The 22,844-nt window shown below is 34.9% G+C and overlaps 1 protein-coding gene across 1 annotated transcript; it reads left to right on the top strand.

Moving 5' to 3' along the window:
* The first annotated feature begins 4,619 nt into the window (after window positions 1-4,619).
* On the top strand, window positions 4,620-21,279 carry LOC136809893 (lysosomal alpha-glucosidase-like). The gene is made up of 20 exons (XM_067066455.1): window positions 4,620-4,769; window positions 5,017-5,282; window positions 5,685-5,830; window positions 6,401-6,575; window positions 6,952-7,048; window positions 7,394-7,506; window positions 8,226-8,315; window positions 8,717-8,884; window positions 9,341-9,568; window positions 10,116-10,321; window positions 10,780-10,913; window positions 11,232-11,383; window positions 12,471-12,619; window positions 13,106-13,190; window positions 13,681-13,737; window positions 14,345-14,469; window positions 18,250-18,341; window positions 19,611-19,657; window positions 20,075-20,227; window positions 20,876-21,279. Exons 1-20 carry the CDS (start codon window positions 4,646-4,648, stop codon window positions 20,933-20,935), a joined length of 2,667 nt encoding a protein of 888 aa, XP_066922556.1. The 5' UTR covers window positions 4,620-4,645; the 3' UTR covers window positions 20,936-21,279.
* Window positions 21,280-22,844: the final 1,565 nt, after the last annotated feature.

The raw sequence follows: 22,844 nt of genomic DNA, 5'->3' as shown, positions 1-22,844 counted from the left end.
GTCCCCCTTCTTTCTATTTTTGCAAGCACACCAGCGAACTCTAAAATAAATACTAGAATCTCATAAAGGATTGATTCTGCTAGACTATCGATATGAAAAACGAAATAGTAGGTTTCTTTTGATTTGAAAAGATTGCGTGTAGGTTGAAAATAGTATTAAGAAATTTAGCTTAAAATGCTCATTAGGCTTTTTCACGACCTTTACTGGTGTAAATTTAATATGGTTTCTTTGTCCATTCCAGTTCTTAAAGTTTGAGTTCAGTATTGTACACGTAGTTGATGAACTCATCGTTCAAATTGTTCAATTAGAGGTTAGGATAAACAAATAACATGTTGTGTTGTTTACTTTCAAAATTCGAAAGTTTTGATGTCGTACAATATTGTAAAGAAGATATACACTGTTGTCAAAAAATATTGACTTTCTTTTAGTTTCTTTTACTATCGGTTTTATTTTCTAAATGACGGATATAGGCTTTCCGTTTTTAGAGCTTAAACTTCGCATGGATCATCTCGTTTTTATCGGAAGAACCCATATGGAGGGAATTGGGTACCATTACTCTGATAAATAAAAGATTGCTGGGAATTGTTAGTCATTGCATCTGATTTGGTAATGCGTAAGATTCCTACCTCAAAATAATTAGAGTGAGAAATTCGAATTTAGCGCTGTCCTCACTTTCTAAAATAAATACCAAAATTCGGAAGTTGCGTTTTCTCTAAGAAAGTGTGACCAGTAAAAGAATAACAGAATTTGATAAGCTGTGTTTTCAACCGTCATTAGGATTTGGGAAATTCAAACTCATACCATGCTATATATTTCGCCATCAGTATATGAAATAAGAAATCATAGCATGGATCTCCATAAGCTAATGCCAACCACATCGGCAAGCAGGAATATCCTTCCTCTCCTAATTGGTCTAAATATTACGTAAAGGGTTTCTGAATGCTTTACCATTCTTGTGATTAGGTGATTAATCATCGAAGAGGAAAAATCGAACGAATTGAACGAATTCGGGCATTTAAAGAGAGATTCGATATCTTCACATATGAGGAAAAGTCTATGGTAACTTCTTGTTCGTTTTTAAGCCTCGTGGAAATTTAATTATTATCCAGAGTTTAAAATGACCCGGACGCAAAAGTGTTTGATCGACAACTTCAAATGATCGTTGCTGTGTTCATTCAAACCCGTGCAATGTCTTGGAACGCATGTTATCAATTTACACGAAAGTATTAATAAAAAAGACCTCCCCTAGACACCTTCAGAACTACCTTAATCCTCCCCTAAATTAGGTTAACCTTTTCTTATTTTCATTATCTCAAGTCAAAATATGACCTTCACGAGCAACAAAATTTTCACGTGGGACCCACGTGGACGCTAAAAATAATGATATATAATGTCACATGTTTGTTTATAAATCCTTTTTAAAATATTGGAAACAATCCAAAGTCAATTACTACTTAAAATTTTCTTGTAATTTAATCCGTCAGATGACTTGAATACATGCGAGTTATATAATATATGTAATTTTGTCACGATTTTTGCGCTTTTCATAGGTTGAGATAGTATTGTCTACCCTCAATAAATCATACGATTAAAAAATCATTAGATTTGATGTTCTTGGTCGGAACTTGTCTGGAACAAGAGATGGCTTCTAGAAAAATCTTATTGTTACCTTAATCATGTTTTCTTTTTTGGCACGGAATCTTTAAGATTGTTTCCCTACGAAATGGAACATAGAGAACAAACAATTCCACTAAACTGATATAGAATCATGTTAACACTCTGAAAGAGAATCTGGAACCCGCCCCGCGGGGCGTTATTATGTTCATTTATGTTCTACACGCGAGCCCCAATTCCTTGTTCTAAGAAAATGAATGGCCGTAAAAATCTCTGAGTGATACAAATTATTAACTAATTGACATGTGATGAACTTGTGGTCTTAATTGGAAAGTGTGTCAATATCACACGAGATTATGAAGAAATTATAGGATACCAATATCATGAATTGAAATATCATTATTGAAAGTTGATTTCTAAGTGTAGCTTTTGAAATACTTGCGCTACAGTATTTATACTTCTAGAAAAGCTGAAGTTTTGACTGATAAATCAAAACGTCACTGTTATAAGGGGAAAGTATTTTATTAAGACAGTCTGACAGTTCGCTCTAATACTTTTACATCAGTTTATATATTACTATGTTAATAAGTATATAGTTAAAACTGTTTAACTACTAAAATAATGTTAAGAGATATTGATAAAACATGAGGAGAATTTTATTGTAAACTATAATATATGGTTACTTTTTCATGTACTCTTCATCTTTGGCATGAGAAAACTCGTTCACTGCGTATTATCAGCTTTCTGATGCTCACTGATAAAGCTAGTTGTTGTTATTCTTTGACGTCCATCAGTGTAACGTAAATAAAGCCTGGGATGCACGTGGACAAGGTTGACGTGTGTTGTCAGTTCTTTAATGGTTTGATCTGAATGCGTTCGGTCATCTCAGAATCAGAGCAAAATCATTTCCTCTTTTTGGGAGGCCATTTTGTTCAGAGCGAGGTGGAGCCGTAATGTACGATCAAGTTTTTTTGGAAAAAACATATTTAGATTTTAGGGATGCAGGGAAATGACTTAGATATAAGACTTTGCATAATACTTTGTCACTATCTAAGAAAATATAGTCTTCAGGTTGAAGAAAAATTTGAGAATGTGTTTGCTTTTAAAGCAAGTTTACAGTCGGTAGATATGGTGGTCTTCGAAACTTCTACCGTGTCATTTTTTCTTCCTAACCGGTTATTGCAGTAACTGTTTGTAAACTCTGAGAAAACTTTCCCGCGTTATTAAGCTGTAATCGTTCAGAAATGACTAGAAAATGAGAAGGAAATTTCGAAATATTTTTTTTATTCACTTTTTCGTTTCGCTTTTATATTTGGTTCACTCGTGATCTATTGAAATTTGACTCTCATCCGCGCAACGAAAGGACATCACTTTCTCTCTCACTTTCTCTCTCACTTTCTCTATTGGTTAGCAACGGAAAATATTTTTGAAGCTCACATGATCAACCATCAATGTTTTCTTAGTCCTTAAAATTCAGGTAGTTATCTAATAGTAATCAGACCATTTTTCATTCCAAAATAATGTCGGTCGGATACAATGCCTTTGTAGTTTGTTCCGAGTGTTTCAAACCACATCTGCATTCCCTTGTGTTGCAATGGCTCTCTTATTAAAGAAAGGTGTTCCGAAAGCCCCAAAACAGGGTTTATATAAGAAAAATTTTATAATAGCATATGACACAATTTTAGCCAAAACCCTATTACGTCAAGAAATGAAAGAAGAACATTTAAGTGTGAAAATTACAAAAAATAGCCTCAGCTAAATGTCTTGGTTGTAATAACAAAGAGTGTATCACCTCTGACTTGTAGCACCTAGTTAGATTCCCAAAAAGGAGTTCTATAGATTTATAACGCTCTTTACATTGAGTTTCAACTCGCTTTATTCGCTGGCTATCTCCTTGTGCGATAAGTACAACTTCATCTCAACAATAGAAAATACATGCTCATTTGGTCATTTGCATTTAATTGAAACAATTAAGCAAGTTTGTGTATTTGTATGAGATGCGATGAATGGGTTTTGGAATGAAGTACCTGTGTATAAGAATACCCGTCATTTTTTTAAGAACATCCAAAAGCCTTCGGATATTCTTAACTTTTTTATTTGTAAGCCTAAAACTTATTTTAACCATTTTCTGAGTATTTTTGTCCGTTTTCCTATAAAATCGTGTGTTTTAGAGTCGCCAAAGCCTTATAAAATGTTCTTAACTTGTTCTTAACATTTTGGCCATCGCAGCCTCATGTCCGAAAAAAAGAATTTCTTATAACGGAAAAAGAGAAAAATGTCACTTTATCACTTTTTTTAAGACAAACAATTTTTTGTTTATACATGACGCTATTGTTTGTTTTATGGTACAAGTAGTGATCGTGTTTTAAGGTATGTTAGAGGGATCTAATGGAGGTAGTTCATGGTTAGTAAGAGATGCGTCAACACGAGGAGGTCACAAAGATGAAATACTCTTCGATTGGTGTGATCATTTACAGTTGACGCTCTATAATTCGAACTTTAAGGGAATTGGCTTTTCATCGAATAAGGTAAACGTATCGAATAAGGGAGCGTCGTTTATGAGAGTTTCTTGTTGATTGGGACTTTAAATTTCATCAAAATAAGGGAGCCTATCGATTAGTAGAACGTCGAATTAGAGAGCGTCAACTGTAGTAGTATCGATCATTTATAGAAATTTGATTATGAGACATCTCTTTTGTTTGCGGCTAATTTTTGATAAACAATTTTTAAATTTAGTTTAGTTGGCTAGTTATCAACAGTCAAACAGTGTTCTTAAAAACTTCGGCACATTGTTTTAATGTAATAAATTTATAATAGTTCAAAAAGCAGAATTTCTGCAACGGGTTGCAATCAAGCAATAATATACCAAGAATAACATTCTTTTGAATGTCATGTGACCACTAGCTTTGAAGAACTGAGGAAAATATAGAAATATGATGATGTGTTGGGTGGGTGAAATGTTGATTTTAAACTTATAAAATATAATATTTTTATTAAAAAACAAGTATCTGAAAAAAGGAAGCAAAAAAAAATGAGATTAGCGATTATTGCTACCATTTTGGCGGCTACCATATTAGTACCAGCATGCATTGCGGTACCTTTGGACACGTGTGATGTTGATGATGTACATCGATTTGATTGTTTCCCTGATGAAGGTACGTTTCATGGTGGTTTTTATTATTTTAACATTTTCGCAATTTTCGCAATTTAGACCTCATTAACCAATTTAAACCCAAAGATTCGTGAAATTTTCTTCTAATTTTTCTTCTTTCTAAATTTGTTTACGTTTTTGAAGAATTTGTAAAATATTTACCATTACAATCTTCTCCAAAAAAAATGATTTCTTTTGGAAATTATTCTATTGGCAAAAATTCTCTTATATCCCTTAAATCCAACTTACAGGTGCTTCAGAAAGCAAATGTCAAGAACGAGGCTGTTGTTGGGTCCCAGCCTCCCAAAATAAAGATCAATATGGCGTCCCATTGAACGTACCATATTGTTTCTATGGCAGAGGTTCCTTTAGTTACAACAAATGCGGCGGTGCTGACACAGATACGGGGTTCTATGTTGATTTGTGTATGAAAGGAAAAGGTAGTCCCTATGGAGACAGCATTGCTAAAATCAGAGCTGAATTCTCAATGGAAACTCAAACTCGATTGAGAGTAAAGGTAAATAATGTTTGACACGCCAAGCTGATTCATACACCCGTTCATTTAATGAATTTTAATGTTAAGTGTTCAATACTTGATACTTTTGTGGTCAATTGTTTTTTTTATTTCTTCGAGATACCACATCATCTTAATGATTATTAAGATTTTAGGTCTAAATAGCCACATTAAGCCACAAATCGAATCTCCAATTTTCTCATAGGGAAAGGGACATTTTCTGAAAAACCAAATCCCATTTATGATTCTCCTGAAAGGGTTAGATTGCAAATGAGGGGTACCTTGGAAAGGGGGTTGGTAGAAATCCTTCGCTTTAATTTAACGTTTCCTAAAAAGCTTTAACGTGCAAGGATTACCTTTAACTATAACAAGGTAATCCAGCTAACAAGCCAATTTATCCTTTAGATTTACGATCCAGCCAATCAGCGTTACGAGGTTCCCATTCCAGTTCCCAAGGTTACTACCAAAGCTTCATCAACCGATTATGACGTCACTGTTGTCGAATCTCCTTTTGGATTCAAAGTCACCAGAAAATCAACAGGAACTGTTATGTAAGTCATGCAATCACGGTCGAAATATATTGGGATTTTTGGCAAGCTTTTTTATGATAATGCACCCCTGTGCAACAGACCCGCTGAAACCGTTTGGAAAATACCCTAAAATTTCAGCCCTACTGGGAAATGGACCTCGATTTCATCCCTATTCGAAATTCAATGTAAAAGTTGCACTCTAAAACCATCCTCACAGGATTCTTTAATCTTGGAACAACAGAATCTCTATCCCCATTAGAATTTCGATAGGAAGTTTTATCCCCGCTGTGGGAAAAAAAGTTTCACCGGGGCTGTGAGACAGGGGGGATACTGGTAGCGCCCACAAAAACTTTCTTAATTGTATCACGTCCATCAGTAAAAAAAAAGTGGTGCAAGTGGCTCTGGTCACGTGATTGGATTTTTAAAGCTGATTAAAATTCTCTGCTGCTTTCGGAGATTTGGGAGATTTAATGTTCAGATCAATTTAGGCAATGCTCAAGTTTTTGTTTTTTTATATATGATATAGTTGTACTTATGAAGAGTGTCATAAAAACATGTATAAAACGTGTATTTTCTCTCTCTCTATTACAGCTTCAATACAGCTATTCCAACGCAAGGCTTTATTTTCGCTGATCAATACTTACAAATTGCATCTGTTCTTCCTTCATCAAACATCTACGGTCTTGGTGAACACGTACTTGGGTTGAAACTGAACACTTCATGGTCACGCCTCTCATTGTTCTCAAGAGATATTGCAACACCTGAGGTAAAAAGACGTCGCTTAGCAAAGATATTTAATGGTGATAATACTACATTATGCATCATGTCTGACAAGACACAGTAGTGTAGTGGTCATCAAGCTTGAATTCCACGCAGGTGTTGGAAGTTCGGTTCCAAATCGATTCACTGAGTGATTGAATATATCTTCGCCCGTGCCGACCCAACCCATGTCATTAAGGGGGATTGGGTACCATTCTCTACAATGTTCCTTCATTGGAACTAGTTTTAGGTTCTTTTTCATTAGCCTTTCTATTCAAAGCCTCCTTTGTAACATTTAAGCAAATTTAGATAGGATACTTTGGCGAAATATTGGCGAAATCATCAATTTTTAATGATAAATGTAACTAAGTATTTTTCTATAGGGTGGAGTCAATTTATATGGTGTGCATCCTTTTTACGTCGGTGTTGAAAAAGATGGAAACGCTCATGGTGTATTCTTTAAAAACAGCAATGCTATGGGTAAGATTATGTATATTTGGTTGATCTAAATTGTTCTTAATCACGGGTTTGTATTTGGGATAGAAGAGAAAAAAACGCTCTTTAAAGTGTTTCTGATAGAATGGTGGTTTGCACGAGTACCATAGAACTATACACCTTCCAATCTAAACGCCAGATAAAGATTAAGATTGAAGAAACAATGTTTAAAATGACGTTGATGTCTGTATCTGTTACCGCCTCCAAATAGATAAATTTAAAATAACTGCATTTGCTTTTAAAGCGAGGTTTCCAAACGAAATTAAGGCTGTTGAGTTTTTAACTTTTCTTTAAACCGTCATTGTTACCATTGTAAATTCTATTTCTTAGACATCATTTTGCAACCAACACCAGCCATCACCTACCGTACTATTGGTGGAATCTTAGAATTTTATTTCCTCATGGGACCAACACCTGATAGTGTCATCCAACAATATACCGATGTATGTTATCTTTCCTCGGTCCCGGGGCTCAAATCGCAATGGGTTTCACTCCCACACTAATGACGCTCCAAATTGTTTCTATTCATGATATGCATCACTGCAACGTCATCGAAATTACATCACGGACACAATAGCTTAATGGTTGTAAGTGACGTAAAATCAGTCAATACGTCAATCAACCAATCAGCTGTTGGGTCCGTGGAAGATATCGCAATGGTGCATATCATGAATAATGGGTTTCTGTTCTTTATATGAAATTTGTTTTAAAAGTTTACCTTTCAGTGGCAAATAATGGGCCATTCTATTTTATGACAATGCAGGGAAAGGGGTGGACGAACATTTTCAGGGAATCGTAATCCGAGAAGAATTTCCAAGGGGTCTAAAAAAGTATTTTTACATTTTTCCAGGGGGTAAAAAGTTATTCTTGAATTTCTAGGGGGTGAACGACTGATTTTAGTTCGTTCCCTCACTTTAAGACATAATTTTTTCCAAGGGTTCTTTTGCAAATTTTGTTACTTTCCAGGGGGTATCTACACTTTTCCAAGAATTCTTTTTCACTTGAAAAGGTTCGTCCATCCCCCCTGTATGGAAATTTTATGGAACAGCCCAGTCTATGAAAGGACTAGTAAAAGAGACCAGAATTGAGCATGAATTTCAAATCTAACCTAAGACAATTGACGCGGCTTTTTTTAAACAAGCACTTTCATGTCTCTCTTCAGGTCGTTGGAAAGCCAGTCATGCCACCATATTGGTCTTTGGGATTCCATCTCTGTCGCTATGGTTACAATACAATGGATAATCTATTGAAGGTAAGTTTATGTGACTATAGGCTCTTTCAAAATTTAGTGCGTTGATGGATATTTCCGTACCTTAATCACCACAGAGCTCCTTTGCTGTTGAACTCGGGACGCCTTCCAAGATTTTCGACGAAAAGTTCCATAAGTATATTCTAGTTTTAGCTCCTACAAGGTACCGTAGTTTTATGCAACTAATACTCTTCTATAAAAAGTGAAAGTTAATCTTTATTAAGAAAAAATCTGCTCTTCAGGTAAAATCGACTTAAAGCAATAACTTTTTTTATCTGCCTTGATGAGTGCTCGGTACTCTAGTCTGTGAGAGTGCCTGTGACCGAATTTTATTTGTCAAAATATAAATCAGCATGTCATCAGTGAGGCACAGTATACAACCATCACTACTTAATTCATCTTAGGTTCATCAACGTATGGTGGACAATCAAATTCCACAAGATACTCAATGGAATGATATTGATTACATGAATTCTCATCTTGATTTTACGATTGATCCAACAAACTTTGCTGATCTTCCATCGTTCGCTCAGAAATTGAGATCCTCAGGAATGCACTATATCTTAATGGCTGTAAGATAACATTTTGTACAGGAGCCTCTCCATAACTCAATTTGACTTTCAATTTTCTGGGATGAGCTGGAGTTTTTACAAGATACTTCACTAATTGGTCATTTGAAGTGATAGAGATGACACGTTCTTTAGAAAAAGTAACAAAATTGTTTTATTACTGGTTAAAGACCAACTAAATTAAATAAGATCTTGTAAAAACTCCAGTAACTCTTTTCTATTCAAGCAAATATTTGTACTAATTCAAAAGACTTAAAGTTTAATTCGCTCAGAAATTTGTATGAGTTTTGTCGTGTATTTTTTACCCAAGCCGTGACCTACGTTTAAGAGTTATTAAGAATTCTATGTGGAAAATTTTTGGGTTGCGAGGATTTGGATAAATCGGTTTAGCCGTAAACAAAAACTCACTTCGTTTATATTTCAACGCGGTTGAAATAGCATTCTTATCTTGCAAATTAGGATCCAGCTATCAGTTCATCACAGTCTCCAGGAAGCTATAAACCTTATGACGATGGAATCTCAATGGATATCTTTGTCAAAGACATCAATGGAAAACCATTACAAGGAGTTGTATGGCCTGGGCATACCGTTTTCCCCGATTTCTTCAATCCAAACGCCAGCGTTTATTGGTACAACCAGATTAAAAACTTCTATGACAACACCATCAAATTTGATGGGCTATGGATTGTAAGTTTGATTTAATATGAAGCCTCCCCCCCACGAGTCCTTCGCTTTACGAAGTAGCAATCCCATCGTTGATAGTGCATTTTCAACAAAAGTCTCAATCTCAAACTCCGCCTGCAATAGAAGACTAATGATACTCCTATTTCCGTGGGCTTTTAGGGTGCGGGTGTTTTTACCCCGGTCCAATTCCGAAGTCCTGCGAAACTTTTTGCTAAATTCCGTTTTTCCTAACTAAAATTATTCAATTTTTCGTCTCCGATAACGAACCCAATTACCGAATTCCATCGAAATTTTCATCGAATTCCGCCACTTCGTTCAGAAAAGGGCCTATTCCCCTCCTCCGCTAACCGCTACCACCCCCTACCCCATTTTACCCACCCCATTACCCCGCTAAACCATTTTATCTATATAGATAGGCGTTGAAAAAAGACTTTATATGCATGCTTGTTTTTAGCGTTCAGATTTTCACAACATGCGTTATACTCTTTTCTAGATATCTTCCTTTTTCCTTCTTCTCTTCCTTTTTATTTCAACCTTATTACTTTACCAGGATATGAATGAACCATCTAACTTCGTTCGAGGATCACTTGACGGATGCCCTATGGACAACAAATTGGAAACTCCTCCTTTCGTTCCTGGAATCATCGGTGGAGTGTTATCTGATAAGACCATCTGTATGACTGCTAAACAATATACTGGTAACCATTACGACGTGCACAGTTTGTATGGACATTCTGAATCAATTGCCACTATGGAGTAAGTGATTGCGACCACAATTTTTTCTCGTTAAAGATATTTCTAGGAGGCGCGCCTTTATGCTGACGAAACAGAATTGACAAAAGAACTTCTCAACATTTATTTGTATTGGCGCGGTACAGCGTAAGTCTTCGGCCGCTGGTAAACCGTATATTAAAGTCTTGAAGGTCCTCCGGCCGCTGGCGTAGGTTTTCGTCCGTCCGTCGATGGAAAAAAAAAAATCCACCGCGGCGCTGTAGGGGAGAGAAGTTGTTCTTTTGTTTGTTTGAAAATGCCTTTTATCCATTACTGTCCTTACTTTTTTAACTTTTTTATCCAATACTAATGAACTTCAACAAGTCTAGGTGGGTGCAATACAAGACCTCTAAGCTTTACATATGAAATTTCGAATCTGATCTTTTCTTTTTAAAGTTTTGAATCTGATCTGTTATTTTACTGTAACTTTTCGTTCATTTTAGTGCAATGAAGAAAGTGTTAGGCAAAAGAAGTGTTGTAATCACCCGTTCTTCGTACCCTGGTACAGGTCACCATGCGGGACATTGGTTAGGTGATAACCACAGTCAATTTGAAGATTTGTATCGATCAATCTCAGGTAAGAACATTTTGAAGATGAAGATGAAAAATATGAATTTCTACTGTAAATTTGTACCTTTATTCCCTCAGGAGCAATGTTTCAAAAAGTACGGACCCCTCAGTTATTCTGGAATAGACTTTAGATGCTTAAGTACCATACTTTGGCGGAATCAAAATTTTGAAATTTCTCTAGTCTGATAAATCAACTGAACCAAAAATCAAAACTAAAGTGATTTTTAAATCTCGTTTTACATAGATATTTCAAATTCTGTTTTACACTTTAACACACAAGATATTGCAATAATATACCACAACGTTATAATTTGATACATTTTAGGTATTTTGAATTTCAACATGTTTGGCGTTCCATTCGTTGGCGCCGATATCTGTGGTTTCCTTGGTGATACAAATGAAGAATTATGTCAACGATGGATGCAGCTTGGTGCCTTCTATCCTTTCATGAGAAACCATAACAATATTAACCAAAAGGTAAAGCCAAGAAATTCCCTTATCTCAAACTGGAACCCAGTCCCTTAGTTCACTTTTGTTTGAATTTCTCAAATTTAGGTTCTCAAAATTTTGCTGATTTTATTATAGAGCTAAGTAAACCCAAAAAACCCAAAAATTTTCCGACTCAAAAATTTGACGCGTCAATCACTTTGCTTTATCGGTAATATTGGTGTGGGCAGGGGGTGCAGACACAGGATAATGACCCATAGCCAGGTGGTGGTGTCTATTTTTGCATTTCAAAAAAGTTAGTACCCGGTACTACTTTGGGGGTGGGGGTATGTATTTTTCACTCTTCAAGCAAGTACAGGATACTATTTGGGTATTTTTTCACAGAATTTTGCTGTTTTTCAAAAAAAAAAGTAGTTTGTTGTAATATTTTGACTTTTTTCAAATATTAATTTTTTTGATTTGAAATTTTTTTAATCGACAATTTTTTTTTACTCTTTTGAGAAATTTGTTGATTTTTTTTAAGACAAAACTTCCAAAATGTCAAGAAGTGTGTGATGAAAATCAAAGGACAAAAGCTTCTGACTCCATCATTGATAATTTGCTTGAATTATCTGTCAATTTTTAGTCTGAAAAACTAACAATAGTACCCCTCTCTTGGTCTAATCTGTAAAATTTAAGATTTTAGGGGTGGTGTCCCGATTTTTTACAGCAAAAATGAAGTAGTTCCCGGTACTAAATATGGGTGGGTGGTCCTAAACAAAATTTTAGTAAAAAATCAAGTTAGTACCCTATGGTTTAGTACCCTGCCTCTGTACCCCCCTGGTGTGGGGAGAATCTGTGGAGTTTCCCGCTGGCATTTCCGAGGCCTCGTTGGTATGGGGTGGGGGGTCTCTAGAGTTTCTCGCTGGCATTTCCGAGGCATCACCTGGTTCTTAAACGACTATCCTATTGACCCTTTTTGTAAGTAACCCGTGGACGGAAATTGTGACTTCTTCAACATCAAGGGGGGGGAGTTTGAGATATTTTTTCTGGAAATAACCAAATGCAAAGCAAAGCAAAGCATCGCGGGAAAGTTGGCTCAGCTTGATTCATCTCTAAATAACTTTCCTTGTCATAGGATCAAGATCCAGGAGCATTTGGAGATGGGTTGATCAAAACATCGAAAGCAGCTTTGGCAACTAGATACACTTTGTTACCATACCTTTATACTTTACATTTTGAATCTTTCATGACTGGATCGACTGTCGCCAGACCATTATTCTTCCAGTGAGTAAAGGTTTCCTAGAAATCAGAACACATCAATTGTGTAAAAAATTGAGGGTCACAACATGTGGTCTCTTGGAAGATAAGAGCACACATTTCTTAAAAAGATTTCTTCGCTGGCTGCTTCTGTATATAAAAAACATCTCTGGAAATTGTAGTTAGCCAGTGCTGATGAATCGGAAACTTTTTGTTTTGTTTTGATATTTCTCCCCTAGAGTTTTTTTTCGAAACCCGTTTCGAATGTTTTTTTTTCTCGAAAAGTTACAGTAATTAAACCTGATTGTATATTGTATAATGTATAGAATATAGTGAAATCTAACACAAGTGTGCCTCTTTTATAGTTTTAGATAATTTTTTCTACTCAAAGTTTATAGTGCTCTTTATTATCTTTTCAACGGTATATAACTTGTTAGACTTAAAGCACTAGTTGAAAAATGGCACGCAAAACAATGTATTATGCACACTTAAGCAAATCCTTTTCTTTCACAGATTTCCAAAAGACGCCAATACTTATGGTGTTGATGCACAATTTATGTGGGGTGATGGCCTCATGATCAGTCCTGTTGTTTCACAGGTACCATCAGTTTTTTAAAAGAGCTACATATTCAATTTAGAATTACTTAAGCGTCCGCAAAATTTACTGGCCTTTTTAAACGTCTCCTGTTGATTTATATTCTCAATCTGGGAATAATTCTTAATTTATAAAAGATTTTCCGATAATTGAGAGGGTTTGTTTTTTTGGTGGCATGAATATCACTTGGAATCGTTTTCAAATTCGAATGTTCAAAATAATAGATCTTATCAGAGTTGTTGATTAAAAAAAAACAATGCATTGTGGTGGGATTCTCTCGGGAGTATTACAATAGAAATCTCTAAGGAATTCCTCGAGGGAATTCTATTGTAATACTCCCGAAACAATCCCACAATGCATCGCTTTTTTAGAAAAATCAAAAACTCCGATAAGATCTATTGATGAGGCGTTTGTCATGTGCTGCATCCGCAATCAAGATCTTTTAGGTGCAATGAAATGAACCAATTTGATGATTATTTCTTGACTACCATAGGGAGCAGGAAACGTGAATGCGTACGTACCAGCTGGTCGATGGTATGAATATTACGCCGTAAGTAAACTTTCATTTTGTGAACGCCCCTTTCTTTAAGTAGGTATCCAACTTTTTGAGAAAGGTTAAGGAGGAAGATAGGACTTTGTCCGAATAATATTGAGAGTTTGAGCTTTTAGGAGAGTTTGAGCCTTTAAGGGGGGTTTGAGCTATAAGAGAGTTGACAAGATTCTGGTCAAAATATGTATCAAATTTCAAATTGGTTCAAAGATTTGGTATTATCTAACAAAAGAGCAATATGTTAATGGCAAAGTTTGTGTCGCCTTTTTGTAAATTACCTGGTTTGTATTTAAACTGCCATTGTAAAGAGTGTGGGTTCAAAAAGTTTAAAAGGAGAGTATTTGGGGTTTCTGACCCCACTTCGCACTATGTCTTTAAAATAATGATCTTGTTGTTTTATAAATAGTGCCATAACAGACTTTTTTACAAGTCTGACTATCCACTTTAGCTCGATATTTTATGCAACGGACGATTTACCCCCTTTTTAGTTTTTGCGACTGTAAGCTAAAATCGAATAAATTGATGCTTAATAAACAACAAAATAATTGTCAAAAATTCATTTTCTCACCAACATTGCTCTTAAAAATCATTTGTTGTTATCTTTTAGGGAACACCAGTAGACAGCAAAGGAAGCAGCGTCAACCTGCCAGCTGACTGGGAGAAGATCAATCTACATTTACGAGGTGGTAAAGTCATTCCAACCCAACAACCTGCTCTTACAACTACTGCTAGGTAAGTTATGCCCTATCAATTCTAATGGGATTTCAAAAGATTTTGAGTTTTATGAGGAAGTAATTTTTGGACGGGCTTCCCCTGCTTTTTGCCGAAATTTCAAAATTTTCGGTCAATTTTCGAGGTATCCCTTTGATTTTCGTCCAACTTTCGGTGACATCTTATTGATAAAGAGGATTCTAAATTCTATTTTCACCAATAATTTAGAAAGTTATGAGACCTATTTTTCATTTTGTGATTTGGAGAACATTGTATTTATCTTTTTCAGAAACTTGCTCGTGAATTTCAGAAACTTGCTCGTGAAAGTGGGCCTTTCTCTTTTTCGTCTCTTCACCTTATTATTGCTTCATTAGCTCTACATATAGATGATTTAACCACTCTTCTTTCTAAACTTAATTTTAATTTTGATGTTATGGCAATCACTGAGACCCGTATTTTGAAGGGGAAAAAACCATCTTTTAACTTTAATCTTGAAAATTTTCAAGAACCAATTCACACACCTACAGAGGCCTCTGTTGGTGGTACTATGCTTTACATTTCGAGCAATCTTACTTTCGAACCCCGGAAAGATCTTGACTCTATGCTATATTGCTCAACCTTTCTTGAATCTACTTTTGCAGAAATCTTGCATCCAAATTCTCCTAATACTATTGTTGGATCCATTTATAAACACCCTCTTTTTTCACTTGACAAATTTAATAAGCTTCTTGAACCACTCTTGAATAAAATTAACAAAGAAAATAAACAAATTCTTCTACTAGGGGATTTCAACATTAATCTTTTGAATACTTCTACTGACCCCAATATCTTATCTTATTTGAACAACCTTGGATCACACTTTCTTATATACCTAATATTTTTCTTCCGACTCGAATTACTGACCACTCAATGACACTTATTGATAACATTTTTTCTTCGATTTCTGAAAAGCGTACCTTTTCAGGAAATTTACTTTATTCTATCTCTGATCACCTTCCTCAGTTTCATCTTGTATGTGGCCCCTCTATAAAACCAAAGGATGAAAAAATCTACCGAAAAGACTGGAAAAACTTTAAGCAAGACGATTTTATTTTAGACTTTTTTAATATTGATTGGGTAAATAAATTATATCATATAACAGATGTTGATCAAGCTTTCAAAACCTTTTATGATCTTATTCAAGACCTTATTGATCATCATGTCCCAACTGTTATAGTGACTAAACGCCAACAAAAAACTCAGGCTAAACCATGGATCACTCCTGGAATTGTTAAATCGATCACACAACGTCAATTTTATTCTAGGAAATATATTCAAACCAAGGACCCTATTATGAAATCTTTTTACTATCAAAGATACAAAACATACAAAAATCTTATAGTTACTCTTACACGTAAGAGTAAGAATAATCATTATTCCCGCTTTTTCTCTGTTCATGCTACAAACATTTTGAAGGTCTGGGAAGGGATCAGAGATATCATAGGATCTGAATCCAAATCTTCTCCTTCATCTATTTGTGTCAATGGTCATCTCAGTTCCGATCCAAACGTTGTTGCTAATGGCTTCAATGACTTTTTTACTTCTATTGCAGATACAGTCCGCTCCAAAATTGGTCCTACTAATCGTCGCTTCTCACATTATCTTAAAAATCGCATAAGGAACTCTATTTTTCTTGATCGTGTTAACCCTGCTGAAGTTTTACTAATAATTAATTCCTTACCCTTTAACAAATCATCTGGCCCAAATAGCATTTCCCCAAAAATCCTTCGTCTTCTAAAGTTTGATCTCTCTGGACCCCTTTCTTTTCTTTTTAACCTTTCATTTGAATCTGGTTGTTTTCCCACAATGCTCAAACTCTCGAAAGTTATTCCCGTTTTCAAAAACAAAGGCTCTCCACTTGAAATATCCAATTATCGCCCTATATCTCTCCTTTCCAACATAGAGAAAATTCTTGAGAAACTTATGTACTCTCGTCTTATTACTTTCTTAGATTCTCATCGAGTATTTTTTGAGCGCCAGTTTGGCTTTCGTAGATCTCACTCAACCATCCATACCTTACTTAATATTGTTGAACGTATTCGGAAATCTCTTGATGATGGTAACTTTGTGTGTGGTGTTTTTGTTGATTTGCAAAAGGCTTTCGATACTGTTGATCATTCTATTCTAATTTCAAAACTCGACCACTATGGGGTTAGAGGAAAGGCTAATGACTGGTTCAGATCATATTTATCTAACAGATCCCAGTTTGTCTCTATTTCATCTAATAAATCTTCTATTAAAATAATCCCACATGGTGTTCCACAAGGCTCTGTTCTAGGACCTCTCTTATTTTTAATCTATATTAATGATCTTCACAATGCAATCTTTTCAAGTGAAACTTTTCATTTCGCCGATGATACCCATATTTTACATTTTAATGATGATCTTCCTTCCCTTTGCAACAGAGTCAATCGTGACCTAAGATCCCTCCAAACTTGGCTCAAAGCCAATAAAATATCCCTTAATGCTGGAAAAACAGAATTTTTAATTTTCAGACACTGTCGAAAAATTCTTCCTTTTGTCCCTTTTCTTAAAATTGGAGGTAAGAAAATTTTTCAAAGTTCAAATATCAAATATCTTGGCGTTTTGATTGACATGCACCTCAACTGGAAAGCCCACACCACATCTTTATCAGCTAAACTTGCCAGAGCAAATGGTATTATATCTAAGCTCAGGCACTATGTTTCAACAAAAACCTTAGTTAACATTTATTATGCTCTTTTTCATTCCCATCTTCAATATGGTTGCCAACTCTGGGGTCTTACTGACAATACCACCTCTAAGCCTTATCCTTCAAAAGAAAGCCTTACGTCTTATTACTTTTAACAACTTTCGATGCCCTTCTTCTCCACTCTTTTCTGACCTCAAAATTCTCAAGATTTTTGACCTTGTCAAATGTCTTAATATATCTTTTGTCCACAGATTCCTAAATAACAAATTACCCTTTGACCTTCTGGAGTTTTTTAACTTTATTCAGCTTGATGCTGAAGATGAAAACACTCAAAGTACCAGAGGAGCATGTTTGAAACTACTTTTTGTTCCCTCCTACAACACCATTACATTTGGAAACAAATCTTTCTCCAAGATTTGTATAACCCATTGGAATAGCATTCAGCGATCTTACCCAAATATTACTCTGAGCTCATCTGATTTCAGTTTTGTTAAATCTCTCGCCCTTACTTACTGTCTTGGGAGATACTGAGCACACCCCTCCCCTTAGCAAACTTTCTTTTAATTATTTTTTTTTTAACAAATTAAAAAATTTCTTTCTTAAAAATTTTCTTAAAAATTATATAAATTTGAAGAAAGTGTTATAAATGCAATTTGTACTTAGGTGGCCGCATCTTTTTGATTAGCTAGACTATAAGGCGGTCTCCCTCCATATATTTTTTTGTGCATTACATCACTTGTATCTCTTTTTGTAGTGTTAAATGGTAAATAAATACTTACTTACTTACTTACTTTAAAATTACTCAAATACCCCTGCATACTGCTGAATACTTTTTGCTTAAAGGTTTTATTTTTACACAAGTGTTCCGGTTTCATATCAGACTCATGTCAAGGACGAAAACAAACAAAAAATGAACAAAAAATTGTTTTTCTTTTCCTCTTTCTTGCTCCACATCCGTATCAATTCAATTTCAAAAAGCCTGTAAATTAAAGTTGATGGTTAAGCAAACGATGTCACCCTTATTTAAAAAGAAAACCTTTAAGTACTACAATAATGATAATAACTTAACGTATTCCTTTGTTCTTCTTCAGTCGTAAATTACCATTCGGATTAATCATTGCTTTGGATGAGAATGGTGCAGCTGAGGGAACGATGTATCTTGATGATGGTGACCAACTATTAGGTACGTGTAATTTTGTAATTTCTGGTCCAGTACAAGGTATCGTAATTCCTTGTATCCAACACGCACAGAAACACAAATTTATTCGAGTTAAGGAAATTTCGAGTTATAGAGATTAAGAGCCATTGTTAGCTGAAGAAACATAGAATGCAGAAGCAGGAAACTTTAAGTTAAGTACTTTTATTGAAAGAAAACTTTTAAATTTTAACTGAAGAAACTATAAAACTTTCCCAAAGTGTTAAGGAGACCTTCGATTCATAAGTAAGGTTTATAAGCCATTATCAACTGAAGGGCCATAAAACTTTCCCAAGTGTTAAGGAGACCTTCGATTCATAAGTAAGGTTTATAAGCCATTATCAACTGAAGGGCCATAAAACTTTTACCTTAAAGGAAGAAATTTTGGCGGGAATTTAATTTGGCGGATTGCCGAAAAAGTTTTTTCAGAGGGAATTTAATTTGGCGGTCAACTTGAAAATTTTAATTTGGCGGGAATTTAATTTGGCGGACGAAGGACAAATATCTGTTTTAAAGCCTGAAATAGAACAAATCTGGGAGGATAAATAGAGCAACTTAAATTTGGTGGGATTTTAGTTTGGCGGATGACGAAAAAAATTAAATTTGGCGGGAACTTAATTTGGCGGATTTTGACCAAATCCGCCAAAACCGCCAAATTTTCTTCCCGCCAAAATTTCTTTCTTTAAATTAGTTAAGGAGACGTTCGAGTTATAGAGTTTCGAGTTAAAAAGACTCCACTGTTGTGAATTTGGTATCGATCTTGACTGCCGTGCAGGAAGTCGAGGTTTGATACACATTCGATGCTTTGATTAACTTAGCAACTTTATTTACCTTCGTTCGGACCTATTCTTATAGTGTTGGGGTATATGGGTGAACAGAAAATCAAGAAGTCTTTGGCAAATCACACGAACGGAAATGTTTAAATAGAAGTCGGTCATTTGTAAAGGGTTTTTACCGAATATTGTCCTATTCCTATGCTACTAATAGCGAGTTTTTGCATCCGCCCTTTTGAGGAGTGCAGAGTGACTGAAACAATTGGGAACAATCTGAGGTTCTGACCCGCAAATTTGATAAGGGTAATTATCAGTTAATTTACCGTCAATCACAGTCAATTTGGATCTAGAAAAATCAAAAGCTAACCGTCTCCGTCGCAGATAAACCAATACATAAACTCGCTAATAATTTTTATTGTATTAAACAATGGTTCTTACTTGCAACCATTTCGTTGATCCAAAACTTCTTTGATTTTACTTTCAGACAATGGCGTTGATGGTACAACATATATGAATTTCCAAGTCTCAGGGGTAAAGCCTTATTATCTTATTTTCAGGATTTTAATGTTATAGGTTTGAACGCTGAGTATTTTAAATCGTTTCCTGTTAGATGCTTACTTTTCATAGTTTCCCAAAATGAATCAATTTTCTTTAAATTCAGATCAAGCTATAAGGACCAAAAGGAATTTTGAAGATGATGGTCTTTATCCAGGATATGCGCCACACTGCAATGACCTTATGTTATTATGCTATAAATTTTGTCATTGATATCTATTTTTTTCACCTAATACGTCACAAGCGAGCAATTATATCTTGAAAAATTACGTAATGCAAGATAACATTGCAGGGGTACATAACCTGAAAACGAGTGCCTTAATTGATACAAGCTCATATGAGAGGATTAGGCAAACGAAGTACTGAATGAATTTCTTTTCTTCTTACAAACAGGGTAAATTCACACAAAAATTCACACGTAAGGGTTACACACCGGACAATCACACTTTGAAAGATTTCACTGTCCTTGGTGTCTCATCCAAACCATCCACCGTCACAATTAATGGGCAACAATTATCATCCTTCAATTACGACCAACCTAACCAGGTAAAGCTTTAGATTATTATTCTAAGTGTTCTTTTTACGTTGTTCTAACGGTATATAAACATTGTGATTGGTAAAATTTTGACCTCCTGTTCCACCTCAGTTGGATGGAGATTAAACTTTTCGATGGTTTATAGATAATTAGTGGAAAAACTTTCATGATTTATATTGATAAGGGTCCCATTATGGCATGGGTTATGTATCTAAACTCGAAAATGGAATGTTTGGATAGAAATGTTCATATAAATATAAACGATTTATGGAGCGATAGCCGAGTGGTCGAAAGTGCCAAGGATTTACGGTTTGACTCCCCGCTCTTTCCAAAAGTTCCATTTACTTCATATATAGGCAATTCGACATGCTACGGAGTCATTGAAAACTATTGAAAGACTTTCTAAAAGTCCTAGATTTCTGGACTATCCACGTAAAATAGAGAGATTATGTATCGGAGATATTCTACGGCTACGGTTGCGTGGCTGCCCATGAAGGTCGTCACCAAAGGCGACATGCTGTTATCTACTTTGCTCTGTACGGAAAAAACACCAAAACACTGTATAAGCAAAGTCGACATAATTATGTAATGCCATTACTTGCCTTACTCGCCATTTCCCTCGCCATTCAACTCAATTCTTTCTTTCTTTCTTTCTTTAGGTCTTGAAGTTCAGTCAAGAAGTCAGTATTATGGACGAAAACACCATCTCATGGGCATAAAGTAACTATCTTAATTTCAACCAATAGAAAACTGAGAACGATAAGTGGGTTCCATTCTTCCAATGTTGTCGATCAGAAGAATTTGGCCACTAACTGTCATGGAGTTACTATAACTGTGCTTCGCTATTTTTTAATGAAAATTCAATGAAAATAGTTCTTTTAGGCTTTTTATCAATTTAAATGTTTCAATAATGTGTGAATTTATTGTAAATGCACATAAGACTTTTACATGATTTTTTAAGTATTTTATTTTACAAAATTTTAGTAGATCAAATTTTATATTGTAGTTTTTCTTAATGTTCGAATTTTGTGTACAAAAACGTAAAGAGATTTTGATAATTTAATACATGGACTACTTATATTAGCCTCAATCTAAGTACTATGCTTTGGTTTATAATTGCACCCCTGTGTTACACGCTATCTTTATACCAGTCTAGGTGTACTCTATGATGAAAATGGTCAAAACTCAATAATATTAACATCATGGAATTTTGCAATAGAACTTCAAAATTTCACGAAAGTGTTTTTTTTTTTTGCTCCCGACATGTACCTTAAAGGAAGAAATTTTGGCGGGAATTTAATTTGGCGGATGGCCGAAAAAAATTTTCAGAGGGAATTTAATTTGGCGGATGGCTGGAAAAATTGAATATGAAGGGAATTTAATTTGGCGGTTGACAGGATATCTTTGGCCAAAATCGTTATAAAATAAGCAAAAAAACCTGTTTTAAGGCCTGAAATAGCACCAATTTGGGGAATGCGTTAAATAAAATAAATTTGGCGGGAATTTAATTTGGCGGATGGAGGAAAAAATAAATTTTGGCGGGAACTTAATTTGACGGATTTTGGCTAAATCCGCCAAATCCACCAAATTTTCTTTCTGCCAAAATTTCTTCCTTCCTTAAAGGTATTACATATTAAATTTAAGTTGAATGTATATTCTTATCGAATCGAAAGAATATTAAACAAAAAGGTAAGAATATCCATGGTGAGACGAAAAAACAAAATTCTTATAAAAAAGTGTGTAATAATGTATCCGTTAGTTGAAGAGTACACGGGGTCCCTAGGACAAACTCAAATGGTGAAAAGTTTCTGATACGGAACCAATCCCCAGTCACTGAGCTTTGGTCATTTGACCATTTTGTCATTTTTAGAATGGGAAGTTGGCAGCGTTTATCATACTGTCACCAGAACACATACACATACACATAAAAAAGAAGTCATATCTGTTATAAAGTTTGTTATCAATATTTCTTGATCTCGTATATGTGGGTTTGGAGTGACCCACATCTTTCGAAATCGAATGTATTTCCATCCTTACTTAATTGACGTCATTATCTTTTGATAATAATGAATTTTTTTCAGTCGCTTTTTACTATGAGGTTTTTTTGGTTTTGATGATATTCCCTGATAAACCCTTAAAGCTGACTACAGCGTTGTTTCAACGTTAATCTAACGTTACGTGGACGTTATGGACGTTAAAATGACGTCAAAACAACATTTTGTCATTTAATATTTTTTGATGGAATCTTTATCAAAAAATTGGCTTGTACATTTCGAAATTGGTGTGGGATTTTCTTACATTTATTTTACGGGCATTTCTAAAGTGTTGCTTTCTTAAAGCACTTTTTTATCGGTATCAATAACCTTCCTCAACATTCAAATCCTTTCTTGAATACACGCTAGATATTGGCTCAGTCTCCCCAGTCTCTTCCTAATTTTTCGAGATCTTTAGTCTTGTAAATGTCCTGACAATATGTTCTTAATAGTTGATTTATTGAGACTACAAAATGGTATTAAAACAGCCTATAATCTGAGACTTCGGTTGTTTTTAATTTCTTCGTATGTTTTGTCCATATCTTATTCATAAATTTGTATTTTTGAAATTTGTTATATGTCAAATGATTTGTAG

This window comes from Clytia hemisphaerica, unplaced genomic scaffold, assembly GCF_902728285.1.
Source record: "Clytia hemisphaerica strain Z4C2 unplaced genomic scaffold, Clytia hemisphaerica genome assembly, whole genome shotgun sequence".
NCBI lineage: Eukaryota > Metazoa > Cnidaria > Hydrozoa > Leptothecata > Clytiidae > Clytia > Clytia hemisphaerica.
This window is presented reverse-complemented; position numbering and strand designations above follow the sequence as displayed.

Excerpts from the sequence above, each read along its gene's own strand:
- LOC136809893 (XM_067066455.1), top strand. The coding sequence starts at position 4,646 with ATGAGATTAGCGATTATTGCTACCATTTTGGCGGCTACCATATTAGTA. Across the intron at positions 9,569-10,115 it reads AATTTGATGGGCTATGGATT|GATATGAATGAACCATCTAA; the intron begins GTAAGTTTGATT and ends TTACTTTACCAG. Across the intron at positions 12,620-13,105 it reads GCCAGACCATTATTCTTCCA|ATTTCCAAAAGACGCCAATA; the intron begins GTGAGTAAAGGT and ends TTTCTTTCACAG.